The sequence below is a fragment of the Phoenix dactylifera genome, chromosome 2, assembly GCF_051530095.1.
Source record: "Phoenix dactylifera cultivar Ajwa chromosome 2, Ajwa_hap1_PhDact_Kaust_v1.1, whole genome shotgun sequence".
Taxonomy (NCBI): Eukaryota; Viridiplantae; Streptophyta; class Magnoliopsida; order Arecales; family Arecaceae; genus Phoenix; species Phoenix dactylifera.
The window spans coordinates 5,834,618-5,848,305 of NC_143191.1; the positions used below are offsets into that span (position 1 = coordinate 5,834,618).

General features: G+C 35.2%; 1 protein-coding gene across 4 annotated transcripts; it reads right to left on the reverse strand.

Moving 5' to 3' along the window:
* Window positions 1-6,078: 6,078 nt before the first annotated feature.
* On the reverse strand, window positions 6,079-10,503 carry LOC103704358 (tubby-like F-box protein 8). 4 transcript variants are annotated; one of them, XM_008787613.6, is made up of 6 exons: window positions 10,327-10,503; window positions 9,015-9,085; window positions 8,427-8,915; window positions 8,178-8,265; window positions 7,255-7,387; window positions 6,079-7,159 (listed from the first exon to the last, which is right to left on the reverse strand). In XM_008787613.6, the coding sequence occupies exons 3-6, from the start codon at window positions 8,781-8,783 to the stop codon at window positions 6,427-6,429; spliced, it is 1,311 nt and encodes a 436-aa protein (XP_008785835.3). In that variant the 5' UTR covers window positions 8,784-8,915; window positions 9,015-9,085; window positions 10,327-10,503; the 3' UTR covers window positions 6,079-6,426. The 4 variants fall into 4 exon arrangements, with proteins under 4 accessions (XP_008785835.3, XP_088571224.2, XP_008785830.3 ...); XM_088715098.2 differs by having other exon boundaries at window positions 10,299-10,503; XM_008787608.6 differs by having other exon boundaries at window positions 10,259-10,503.
* Between the last annotated feature and the right edge of the window lie 3,185 nt (window positions 10,504-13,688).

Sequence of the window (13,688 nt, forward strand, 5' to 3'; positions counted from 1 at the left end):
TAAGTCCATTACAATTGTCCTCAATTCAAATTGCCCACTTCTTCGTTGACGCCCAAACTACTGCTCTGCATATTGGTCACCATGACCAATTTCTGACCAATATCCACTACAATCACTGCAACCATGGTTCCTCAAGCCAGAGCCCCATAGCCTTTGGTTTCCTTGATCCTTTCTCCACCACCAAGAATCCATCATCTACACCATGCTGACTCTTCCATGGAACCTAAATTGCCTCTGTTATTCCACTACCTTCCTATGGCATGGCACTCATCGGATTCTTCTAAGGCTTGACTCCTGATTGCCCCAATCTAAAAGTGGCCACTGCATTCTCTCTTGTTTATTGGTTCAATAAGCTCAATCATTCTTCACTATCTACATAACTTTTTCTCCCTCCCTTCAAAGTTATTCCGCAGCCAAACACAGCCTTGACGAGTATCAGTAACTCAATGTTCTATGGATGAATTAAAAATGTCCAAAAAGTCATGCTTCGCCTGAAGAATAAAAAGTTTTGACACCAACCTCACCGTTATCCCTCGCAGCCTCCACGTAAGATGGATGGTCTGCTGGGATGGAAGGAAGGTCACTGCGTTCGACGACGGCAGTAGGGAAGGGTCGAGCGAAAGGAAGCGGAATTGTCATTAATAAAAGTACCTTTTAAATAAATAGAGTTCTTAAGAAGAATCATTATAAAAATAAAGTTATTTTTAACAAAAAATAAATGGTCATCAGCATCTTTTTCATAATTAATTTTCTGAGTTAAAACGAACGAATAACCCAAATAATCCTACATAAATGGAGCTAGCCCACCGACTTTTATTTTTTGATACAACGGCTGCTCACACTGCTCTAGTATAAGTACACCCACCAAAATAAATTTTTGAATGGAGCTTGCAGACCATTTACAGAGTTCTTCATCTATGACCATGATCATTTAGATGCTAATTCTATTTCTTCAATCCTATCTTCACCATGCTTATTTGTCATATTATTATGTGGGAGGAGAGAGAGAGAGAGAGAGAGAGAGAGAGAGAGAGAGAGAGAGAGAGAGAGAGAGAGAAGTTATAAGAATAAATTCTGATACTTAGTCACTATTTTGAGAGAGAGAGAGAGAGAGAGAGAGAGAGAGAGAGAGAGAGAAGTTATAAGAATAAATTCTGATACTTAGTCACTATTTTGCAATTAACCCATCTTCACTCTGAGGAAAGAAAGGTAATTAAGAGTTCTGTTTGACGAACAGATACCAACCTCTATACTTATTGTAGCTTGACTACATCTATTAACTCTTGGATTTGCTTAAAATAGATTTTGAAGCTAGTCTTCCTGGATTTGCCATAGTTGTCACTGCGTTCTTGTCGTCATAGTCATTTCAGTTTTGGGGGACAATTTGGTAGGGATCAAAGAATTGCATTACGATGAGAAATGCAGACATTTTATTTAAACTTGAGAAGTCACACAATCAACATTAAAAAAAATAAATTAACATTAAAGATTTCAAGTTATTTGTATTTTATGTATCTGTACATGCGAAAACAAATGAAAAAGAAGCTAAAACAATAGTTATTAGTAATACGACCACCAATAACAACGGATCGCAAATTAGTTTGTAATTCATGAGCTTGGATAAGTTGTCGGCCATTTCTCGAAATGTGTATACGTGGAAAGTGATGTGTGCCCATGCTTCGATGGTTTCAAAGAATGGTAGTTGTCTAGTTGGTGGTGGTAAATCTATAGATGTCACGATCCATAGATGTGATGGATGACACTTAGATCTCCTTTATTCCTCCATCTCACTGATTTGCTATTTATAATTAATTATGAGATGGTGGTGAATCTGAGAGTCAGCAACCTACCAATGGAGGGAGGTGGAACAAACCCTTGGTATATTGGACTTCTGGTGAATGTTTGGTTAGAAGAGTACTCTCAATAGTTGTCCCAAAATATGACCCACATGATAGATTGACGTGGGGTAATAGTGAACTTGAAACCTAGAGATATTTGGGACTCCTCTAGGGTAGACTCTGCGCTTTCTCAGACAATCTACATCATTTAGGAGCCTCTGTCCCCCATTTACCTCAAGATCAATTTTGATGGTAGTGTGTTAGAGCGAGAGTCACAATTAAAAATCCTAATTCAAATTTCATGGCTGCGGGTGATTGCCATTTACACGACACGACCATTCCAATAGCTGAATTGATCATCTTACGAGATGATCACATTATTTTTGAGGGTGACCCCACTAAAGTGGTTAGATGGGTGAGGAAGCTACGCCCTCTTATAGCCTCTACTTTGATCATGTATATCGAGAAGCCAATAGCTTATGCAGTTAACCACTCTAGGGGTAGAGTTTGGGAGAACATTTTAATCGTTCCAGCTTAGTTTCGAGATATCTTACTTTCTGAAAGAACGAGACCTCTCTATCATTTCAAAATTTATAACAAATTAAGGATACATAACGAAATTTCATCAAACAATGATACTTCACTAGCATTCCCATTACCCGAAAATAATATGGAGAATCAGTTCAGAAAAACCCATCATTAACCCTAACAATTTGGAGACAATATTACCTTACGAATTGTTACTTATCCCTCATGGATTTGCTGTCTGATTGCCACTCCATGGACAGATGTCGGATAACCAGTTATGCCCCTTGAAACAACAATTTCACAAGGACACAGGTAGCACCAAAAGAGGGCTCCACGTCGTCTTTTAACTCATTGGAATGCCTAAATGACCACTGCCACTTGGAGTGAAGTGATGGGCAGCCAACAAACCATGGCGACATTGAACATAACAGGGGCCACCGTTTACAAACTTTTCAAACACCAGGTAACATGTTTGAGAGATTTGAACGAGCAACTATACTGGCAATGAACAACCGGATAGATACGTGCAGCCTTATCCTCATATATTGAGAGATTGTTTTTATATTTCGAACCTATAGCACCTAAGTTACAGAGGAGCAACCTTAGCATTGTATGAAGGGCCGCCCTTTAGACAGTATGATAATTAATTCTAGTTTAGTTATATATTTAAAATAAAAAAGCATGTTATATGTATAAATTATTTGTAATATTCATTGTTATTATTAATATCTTAAGGTTTGCGGTTTGGAACTTACGGTGCAGATCAAAATGATCCTAAATGATCCGGATCTCGAGATTTAGATCCATATAATGGACTATGCATTCTTTTGGATCATATATCCTACTTGATTATGCTAATTACATATTAAATCATGGGTAGATCTATTTTCAATATTTCATGTGATTATGGATTTTAAATTATTTATCATGAGGTATGTGTTGAAAAGTAAAATTAGCAAGTTTATTCTTGGAGTTCATAGAGGTAGGGTCTGATTCAAAATGGTATGGACTCTCGTACCTCTTTGATTAATAAAGCCACAATTCTACAAGCTTGGACTCGGTTTGCTAAGAGCCTAGGTTCTAATCTACGCAGGATAAGATAGATAAGAGTGGCAGGTGAAAGATTAATCTCTCCTAACCTTATAACAAAAAAAAAAAACACTAAAAAACTATACATATCTCAACCAAGATGAAAGATTATTATATATATCTCAACCAAGATGAAGGATTATTATGAGAGCCTACGCAGAGGTGTTTTAGTCCTACATTGATTATGCATTAGAAAGATCTGGAGTAGTTACGTATGATCAAGGAACCCATACAACATTTCTCTTTAGCTAACCTTTTTGGGCGAGGTTTTGAATTACCATATATAATATCAGAGTAGACTTGACCCATAGCTTATATTAATTAGGAGCACTTCAGTACTAATCTTCTTGTATCTAACTATAAGTCGATCATATTCAATTGATTAGATTTGGACCTTTATCATAACAAGCATAGCAGAGTTTAAACAAGAAGAGTATGTGAAAGGCTATGCAAGCATATGTTACAATTACACAGTCTTTTAAGATGTCTGCGAAATTCAAACAAATAAATCAATATTTTTAACATCCAGGGTATCAAAAGATCAATTATATTGCAGGTTTGAGATCAACAATATTCACACACATTTTTTTCTTCTGAAATACAACTCACATTTATTTACTCATCGAAAAGTTTGCAATAAAAGGGTAAAAAAGAGATCAAAAATATTAGCCATCATATTGATATTATATAAGTAAATCATCTTATATATGATCGATTTCAATAATAATAGTCTACATTTTATATTTTTCAAATTAATGGGTATTTGCAGAAATTTAAAATCAATTATATTATCGAGGGTATCAAAAGATTAATTATATTCCAAAGCCATCCTTGCCTATTAGTTTGACAAATTATCTATTTTGAGATGGTTGCCACCTATATATTCTGATTCATTTACTACAAGAAACCTACTATTCCAAGCGCAGGTCCATACTTTTTTGATTAATCGCGTGCTCACTTCGAATATCGGAGAATCTCTATGACGCTTGTTAAACGGCTGAAGGGCTGCCACTGTGGGGTGGGGGAATACCAGCTGTTGAGGTAAACCTTTGTCTTCTTTCTGATCATGGAACCAGGGTTTTCCTTTTGCTTTATTCTCCCAGCTGTATTTGCAGTTCTCTTAGCTGTATTTGTAATTCCCTTGTCCTCTTCCACTGAGGAAACCCATTGAACAACAGTCTGTCCTCCTTTGTACTTCTTGGCCAGGATACATCCAAATCGTGCCAGCGAGATCTGAATGAACAACCAGAAACAGCACTTTCTCCAGCCAAATTTTATGGCTCCATCTATTTGGCAGACAACAAAGAAGAACAGAAGAACAGATCTCTCCATTTTTCCCCCCAAAAAAGTTTTTGAAGTTTTGAAAGGAGGATGAAAACCCAACTAAGAACATATTTTATCATAATAGATATCTTTGTTGCAAACATTCCATTGTAAAAAAAAAAAAAAAAAAAGGAGAGCATGTATATCTTCCAAAATATATAAAATTTTATGAATATTTTTATAAAATTACTATTTGCATGTATACATTCATAAAATACTTATTTTGCGTGCATATCTTTCTTTTCTTTCTTTTTTATATATGTACCAATATCACCCAATACCTTTAAAAAATAAATAATTTAAATTTAAATTGACCGAAATATCCTTATAGGTAGATGTGCAAAAAGAAAACTTTATAAGGATACACATGCAAATAACAACTTTGCAAGAATATTCATGTAATTACTTTTATTTAAGAGGATATATATTTAAAAAAAATTATTAAAAAAATAAAATTCAGTAAAAATAATTCAATTGTTCTTAATTTAAAAAAAAGAGGCAGAAAAAATTAACATTATCATGACACATTGTATCATGTTAATATCAACTCTTATAGAATGAATCATGTTGCTTTTACGAAATTCTCGCCTTAAAAACAAACAACTCAACATTTATAAATCACTAAAAAATATTTTACTAATCTAAATATCTACAATTAATTTAAATTTAATATGATTTAATATTTTAAAAATGATAAAGAATATATAGATGCCATAGATTCAATAATGATAATTATATCGAACACTTAATATTCCAATTTGACTGAGTCATAACCTTAAAAAAAAAAAATTGACTAGCTCAATCTTTTTTTGGCTTGTCGATCCAACTGAATTATAAAAAACTTAGCAAGTTCTAAACAAATTTTGATTTTTTTAAATAAATTTTTTTGAATATATACTCTTTTAAATATGAAAAATTGCATAAACACCCTTCTAAAGTTGCTATATGTGTGTATACCTTATAACTTTTTTTTGACATATTTATTAATAAAAATATTTCAGTCATTTTAGTTTTAAGCCATTTATTTTTTAAAGACGCTATGATACAAGTATATATAAAAAAATTACATGCAAATAGTAATTTTACAAAAATATTCATACAGTTTCATATATTTAAAAAAATATGCATGCAAAAAAAAAACTCAAAAAAATAATAAAAATTGATAAACATATATAGACATTTATCAATATTCTTAATATCAACTGTTAAAGTACAAATTCTATATCATTATAATTGAATAATTTACCATATAAAATTTTGATTAAAAATCAAAATATTAAACCTTCTCAAGATATTCCTCTGCTCATAAGTTTGAGATTTTTTTCTTTATTTACTTTGACTACTAGATAAAATCTTCATATAAATAGGCTGAAGGAAAACATGAAAGAAGAAACACACAAAGCACCACTGCATCCATTGGAACTACCACCTGATCACTTTATCCAGAGGCTGTCGCAATAACAGAGGACTTCAGTGAGCAGATGATAGATAAATGCTTCAAAACCCAGTTGCAGGCTAGTGCCTAATACACCAACAACCAAGAAAAATCAGCAACAAACAGCAAACACATTGTGGATGCCCACTTTTGTAAGCTATTCCTTTTTCTTTTGGTGATAAAAACTTCCTTCTCTCCACTGCTTTCACTGTTCTATTCACAAGCTAACTTGGTGTCGAAGCTGCTCAAGCAGATGGCGAATGCCTGGAAGGCCGAGAGTGGATATCGGTAGTCCATGGTGAACATATCCTTCGCCACCTTGCCAAACTGCAGTATGATCTTGTCGTGCTCCGATGGCGCTGGCTGGGATGACGTGGGAGCTCCTGCAGCAGGCTGTGTTGCAGCGATGAGCTGGAAGTTCTTGACGGAGGCGACGGTAACCCGGCCCCGGAAATTGAGGCACCAGCACTGCAGCTGTTCATGCCATCTAGGAGGCTTGTTGCGGAGCACAAGAGGCCTCACCTCCTTGTTCTCCTCCTCTTCATCTCCCTCCTGGATCCCTCCAGTGATGTCGGAGAAGCGAGAGCTGTTAAAATCCATGGAGCGGTCCATGATAGAGGACTTGGAGAAGGACATGCTGCGGAATGAGTCGTCTAGAGAGCGAGGAAGGAGGTGATCAGGTTGGCCAGGGACTGTGCCACCCGGCTCGAGGGCAGAAGCAGGAATGGAGTACATGATGCAGTGCATCCTCCTTGGGCCTCTGGTGCCAAGAACATTCAGCTCATATGTCACCTGAGCTATGTTGTAACTGCCAGATGGGACCTTCGGAGAGACTTTCTTGGAGTAGAATCTGCGGCTTGTTCGTCCAGGTGGTGGACAGAGGGCAGCCCCATTGTATGGTGGTTGGGTGTCATAGATTATGAACTTTGTGCCAAGGAAATTTGACCTGTAATGTAAAATGGCAGCATTCAAACCAAGGTTTTGTGACGTGATTTAAAGATAGGAATGCCAACAGGTTTTCAGCCAACTAAGTTCAAATACCTCAACTTTCCGATATAAGTGTTGCTCGATCTTGATATGTTGTCAGCATCCATCGATATAATGTACTCTGTGCAGGTTGTTCGGCGGTTCCTTTTTGCAGATAGGAGGAACTTCCCATTCTCAACAAGCACAGCTACATAGTGAAATAAAATCACAAATACATTTAATCTTTAAAATAGACATAAATTGTTGGTGCCTAGAAACAAATATTAAGCCTTCAAGAAACGAATCATTAAAGCTTAAATGTATACACAAATGACTGACAAGATACATGCTTCTGCAGATCAGCATCAAAAGTTATTTAGGTAAATGAGCTCTACAGATGGCAAGGAATTGTTGATATGACTGAAGATGGCTATATCTTGGGAGGTACCAATAGAAGCAGGGAAGACAAACAGAAAAAAACTGATCAACGGAAGCATGCCTCTAATAAAAAAATGAAAAATTATGACACTATTGGTGCCTAAGCAAGACAGGATGTACTTTCCTGCTATGAATCAAGCTATTCTATATACAAAATATTTGGTTAAAATAGCAGGTTTTCACTAATACTGTCAAACACTTGAGAAAAGTCATGGTAAAGAAACATGAGAATATCATTTTTTTTCCTTTATGCAAAAAGAGAGTATCTATTTTTCCTCATCAATGTCCCATAGAGGACAGATGGAACTTGGTGTTACATGAACTTCTTATATCAAATATTGACATTATAATGCATGAACATCATCAAATATAGATAGCATTCTTGTTTGTTCGATCACAAATTGAACAAGCTTGCAACATCAATAAGAATTTAACATCATTCTAGCACATGGAATCACTGAAAGATTGTTGAGATTTGATCAACATTAAAAAAGAAAAAAAGAGGTTTATCGAAACATTATCGGGTACACAAAAACAATTAAAAGGAAGCACATACTTACCAGGGCTGAGGCACAGGTAGAGATGATAAGTTAATTTTGATTTATCCCTCTTAATGAAGCATTGAATGGTTCCATCTCGAGGCCCAGGCTATACAAATATAACAGAAGTTAATAACTTAAAAAAAGTTACATATGACAAATATCACAACCATTTTCCTGTTAGTGCAGTCCTATAATTTCAATACAACATCAAAAACTATATGGGTATCAGATTATTAGCATCACATGACAACAGAAATGAAACATTACCTGTTTCAAGGATACTGGGAAAGTGAGCTTTCCACTAAACTCTGGACTCCTGACGATCTCTTTACACATCCCCCTCCATGATCGGCAAACAGCTGCGCAGGAAACAACGTGCTTGCGTGATGGCCATGTACTTTCACTTGCTTCCAACCTTTTAATTACATCACAAAGTAGTTCAGGAGGAAGGCAAGCCCAGCGACTCTGCTGGATCACTGGAGGCTGGTCTTCTAGCTCATACACAGAACCCTGCGACTTTCCCCTGTGATGACCTGAAAAGCCTGAAAGCCTCACCTCAAAACTACGTCTTGACAAACTCCCAAAACTATCTCTTACATCACGAATTATACTGCGGAACGACATCTAGGCAAACTGAAACCACAAAGCAGCAAGCCAGTATCACTAGAGCCTGTCAGCAGGCATACAAACAGCAGCTTCACTCGTCTCAGGACCACAGATGTTTTTTTTTTTTTTCGGTATTATAAGAACATCAACCTACACATGAGATGGAAAGACCGTCTCTCAAATTCTTCAACAAGGAAGGAAACAAAAAAATAACTCTGATAACAGAAGACCTAGAAGACAACTTCATACCTTGCTTCAAATTTTAATGTTCTGTTTTAACTGGAAAACCTTCAAATCAGAAACACACCAGATATAGATGGCTGCAAAAGGAAAAATAATAATGAAAAAAAAGGAAGGAACAGCAGTAAATTTAATAATCTTAAAAGGTGGAAAAAATGTTGAGCAAAAATTACAAAATCCTGGTTAAAATAGATGATATGATCATACTAGCATATAAGGTCGTTCACAATTTAATCAAAAAGCAACAAAATTGGATATAACAAGCAAAGACAACCCAAAGCTCATAGAGGGAATTGGTTATAGCATGGCTCCAATCAAAATAATTAGTCTTCCAGTATTTTCCCGTTTGCATATGACTGCATAAATAGATAGCCAAACTGGATGCCAAGGAAGAAGACATAAAACTCCTTGAAACTAAATTTGCTGATCTGAACATCGCTTGTCTAAGATCAAAGGCATTATAAATCAATATGAATAAATTACAATCGGTCATGACAGAGTTACATCGAGCTTAGTTCTCTCTGTTGAAGAAACCAATCTGGGCCAGATGAAGAATTGGGGGGAAATCAAACTTCACAGGAAAAAAGGGAGAAAATGACTAAAAGCACCCTGGATGTTTCGGTAATTGAGCAAAAGAAACCAAGGAACAAAATCTCAGCACCATCCACAAAATAATAACAAAATTGGAAGCCAAAAGATGTCACAACTGACCTCGGGATCAAGAGAAGCTGTCGAAAATCAAATTCAAGAGAGGTTTATTTTTTTATCTTCCCGCCCAGAGCAGTAGAAGTGTAAAAAATGGAAACAGTAGCGAAATTAGGCATTTTTCTCTCTAAGATCACATACTTCGAAGAAAAATGGAAAAGTAAGATTAAAAATAGAAATTTCACTTACGGCCTATTTAATTGGACAAAATTTTGATCTTTCACAAGAAATTCTAGTAACTGTCTACAAATATTGAAGAAAATTCATAGCAACTCCTCAAAATAAGCTCTCGGTAAGAGATCTATAAAGACATACGAGCAAATGTTCGGAAAACAACCGAAAATAGCTCCAAGATAAAACCTTGCAGACTTCAAAGCCTAAAAACATCCAAGCGAACCATCACTAACATCAAAATAATACACGACAAAAGATCTACAGCCATTCTATTCACAAAATTCACAAAATTTACCCTAAAAGGCACCCAAACAGACAACTCAAAGCCATGGTACTCATCAACTTAAAAAAAAAGAGCGAAATCAATGATCTACCTCAACAATTCCAAATCGAGAGGGAAAACCCCAAAAATACCCTAAAAATCGAATCTTTATGCCCCAACCTCCGCTGTGATCGCACGAAAGGTATCGCCTTTCCAAGTCCCCCTCGCTTCCCTCGATCCCTTTCTTCTCGCCGGTACTCTCTCCTCTCTCTCCTTCTCTACGGATCTCAAAGCTTCGTTGAATCCAGTTCACTGATGGTGGAGCGGGGGAGCAGAAGAATAAAAAGGTGGGCGACCGATTGGGGAAAGAGATGGGCGCTTCTTTAAAGTTTTCCGTCCAATGGGAAAGTTGACTTCCGTTTGGTTAACGGGGTTGCATGACTAACGGCGCTTCTTAGCGGATCCGTTTTCGCTGCACGCGGCCTCTAAGCTTCAAAGAGCCGACGCCCGAGACGAGAGCATATTATTATTATTATTATTATTATTATTATTATTATTATTATTATTATTATTATTATAATGGTGGTGGCGGCCAGTAAAATGAGAAAATAAAAAAATTATACAATGACTCAAGCAATGGCCGGCGTGTGGCACGCCCCGATAAATCTTTCAAAGTAGTGAGCAGTAAAAAAGATAATGCAGTCCATGATGACATGATGGAAGCCATATTTCTTCAGTAGTTTATGAATGTTGTGAAGCAATAGCCTCTTTCTAATCGTATATTTTTGACTCCAAATCCACTCAATCACTATATAAATAATACCCTCTCATGCAACTATGAAGGAGGTGCACAAGTTGGGCTATTTTCATGGTCTCTTCTTTCTTCGTAAGAGGTCCGTTTAAGATGTTTCTGTTGGATGTTTTAGGTTAACGTATGATCAATCAAAATTACAAATCTTTCCCTGCTTAATAGTTTGTCTTATTGGGAGTATCGGTTGGGGTGGGGGGATTTGGAGGTACGATGGAACGGAGGCTTTCTTTTTTGTGCGTTGGAGTTCGGGAAAAAGTCGCTGGCTTTTCGCCGATTTTATTCGCTGACTCTTTTCCTTTGCGTTTCCCTTTCATTCTTTCTTCCTTTTCTTTTCTTTTCTTTTGTATGGAATTTTTATTTTCTCCCGCTTTCTTTACACGTACAACATATAAAATTTCTATATTTCCCATGCAAGTGAAGGCTCCGATGTAGCATTTGGGTGCCTGCAGATCATTTCCAAGGAACCTTCTTTTCCCTTTCATCCACACTCATTAAAATTATTTATGCACTAAAGTTGCAAGACTTATAAAAGATATTGTTATTATGATAATATTGTAAATAGATTTGTAGAAATATACTTTGGCAAACAAGCAAAGATATAGATGATTCGTTTGTACTTTAATATATCAAGTAAATTACAAAAATATTATATTTATATATAATAATTTGTAAAACCTACATTTTTATTGGATTAAATTAATGGAGTTAGTAAAACTATTTATCTTATATAAAATTTCAAAATTACCTTTGGATAGAAAGGATGATGCATACATTCTGTTACCTCCTTTATATCACTTTAGGTTATTCTAGTTATTTTCAACTTTTTTTTATATATAGTATTTACGTCTCATTTAAGATTAATGGTTTGACTAAAGTTCTGTTAAGATATGAGCTAAAGTATTGAAAAAAATAATCTTCAGTAAAGTAAATTTAGATTTTTTAAATTATTGGATGTAAATATAATTTATTCCTAATCTTAATTTTTTTTATATATATATATATATTTTAGTAATATTATTTCTTTTCTAATGCCTACAAGCGAATGGTGTACCCAATCAATCCTTACCAACCAAGTAATGCTCACATTATTGTTGAAATCAATATAGGAAGAATTGTGCACTTCATAACCCAGTGCCAAAACATGTTCCTAATTTCCAATTCGGACAAATTAATTGAAAGGAGAGAGAGAAATAGAAAAAGAAAGGACACTTTCTTAAATTATATATTTTTTTATTAAAAGTGTATAAAAGATACAATAATCTAATGAGATAGAGGATAGTAACACTCTATAGCAAATCAAACCTCTCCTAAGAGGTTGTAATCGGAAAATGATGACAACTTAGTAGATCTAATCTTCACCTTCACTCAATACAATCTGCACTTCGGTTTACTTGGCAGCTGCTTAAATAGATTGCCACTTAGTAACTTTAGATAATAATTGTGTTTGATCTTGGGGTAATGAGCTTGACATCTCCATCTACATGGCCATATGATCGTTTGTGTCTTACTAAGCCAACTTACATTAAATAAATGCAGATTTATCTTCATATTTGGGTCACCATAACATATCTTTTCATTTGTTTATGTTGGCACATTACTGTGGATTGGCAGCTTCAGATTACCCTTCAATAAATGTAGAGAAGATAGGATTATTCATTTCGTGTCTTAGGATCCCTTGATACTAACAAGAATTTTGCCAGCTGAGGAAAATATGACTATATTTATCGAGTTCAATAAAAGCACATTTACGAAGTTCCATGGTTAATGAATAAAAATTATCCCAACTTTCTTTTATATGTACTGCATATTCTCGAGCACCAAAGTTGAACATAAAACTTTTACTTCATTTTCTAGCCATCTCATAGGGATTGAAAGAATAAGAGTCAAGAACACATCGTCAAAAGAAAAGATGCTAAAAGGAAAGACACCAAGCATCCATGTGAATTTAGTGGGTAATCTCCATCATTATAAGTCAATATTATAATATGGAATTTATGACCAATATTGAGTGGATTACTGGTGTCTCAGTTTGGATGATTTTTTTAAAAATAATTAAGTATAATCTCTTAATTTGTCTGTGCACTTTTTAGAAGAATTTGTGCTAATTGCAGTGGTCATCTCTATCATTATGGCACTTAATTTTCTTGACAGCTACTTAAGTAGATTGCCACTTGGTAACTTAGACAATCTCTGTGTTTGATCTCAGGACCGTGTCACAAGCTGAAGGATGAGTTTGACATCCCCCCGCATGCACTTTTTAACCTATATTAAATGAGCAATGCTCGCATTAAATGAGTGCAGGTTTAACTCCATATTAAATGAGTGCAGGTTTAACTCCATATTAAATGAGTGCAGGTTTATCTCCACATTTGGGTCATCATAACATATCTTTTTATTTGTTTACATTGTTGTCACGTTGTAACTTCAAGTTACCCTTCACCAAGTGCAGAGAAGATAGGATTGTTCATTTTGTGTCTTAGTATCACTTGATAAGTAGTGGTGCAATTTGCCAACTTATTAAAATATGATTATATTTATCAAGTTCAATATTAGCTAAATCTTGATGATTCATTTTTCTCTACTACATATTATGCCAACCAAAAATGAAAGTATGTGTAAAGAGTCACACTGTTAATCAATAAAAATGATCCATACTTTTTTTTATTATTAGTTTGTTATGTACTCTATATTCTTGAGCACCAAGTTGAGCATAAAACTTTTACTTATATAT

Excerpts from the sequence above, each read along its gene's own strand:
- LOC103704358 (XM_008787613.6), bottom strand. The coding sequence starts at position 8,783 with ATGTCGTTCCGCAGTATAATTCGTGATGTAAGAGATAGTTTTGGGAGT. Across the intron at positions 7,388-8,177 it reads CTACCTGTGCCTCAGCCCTG|CTGTGCTTGTTGAGAATGGG; the intron begins GTAAGTATGTGC and ends TTCACTATGTAG. Across the intron at positions 7,160-7,254 it reads ACTTATATCGGAAAGTTGAG|GTCAAATTTCCTTGGCACAA; the intron begins GTATTTGAACTT and ends TTTACATTACAG.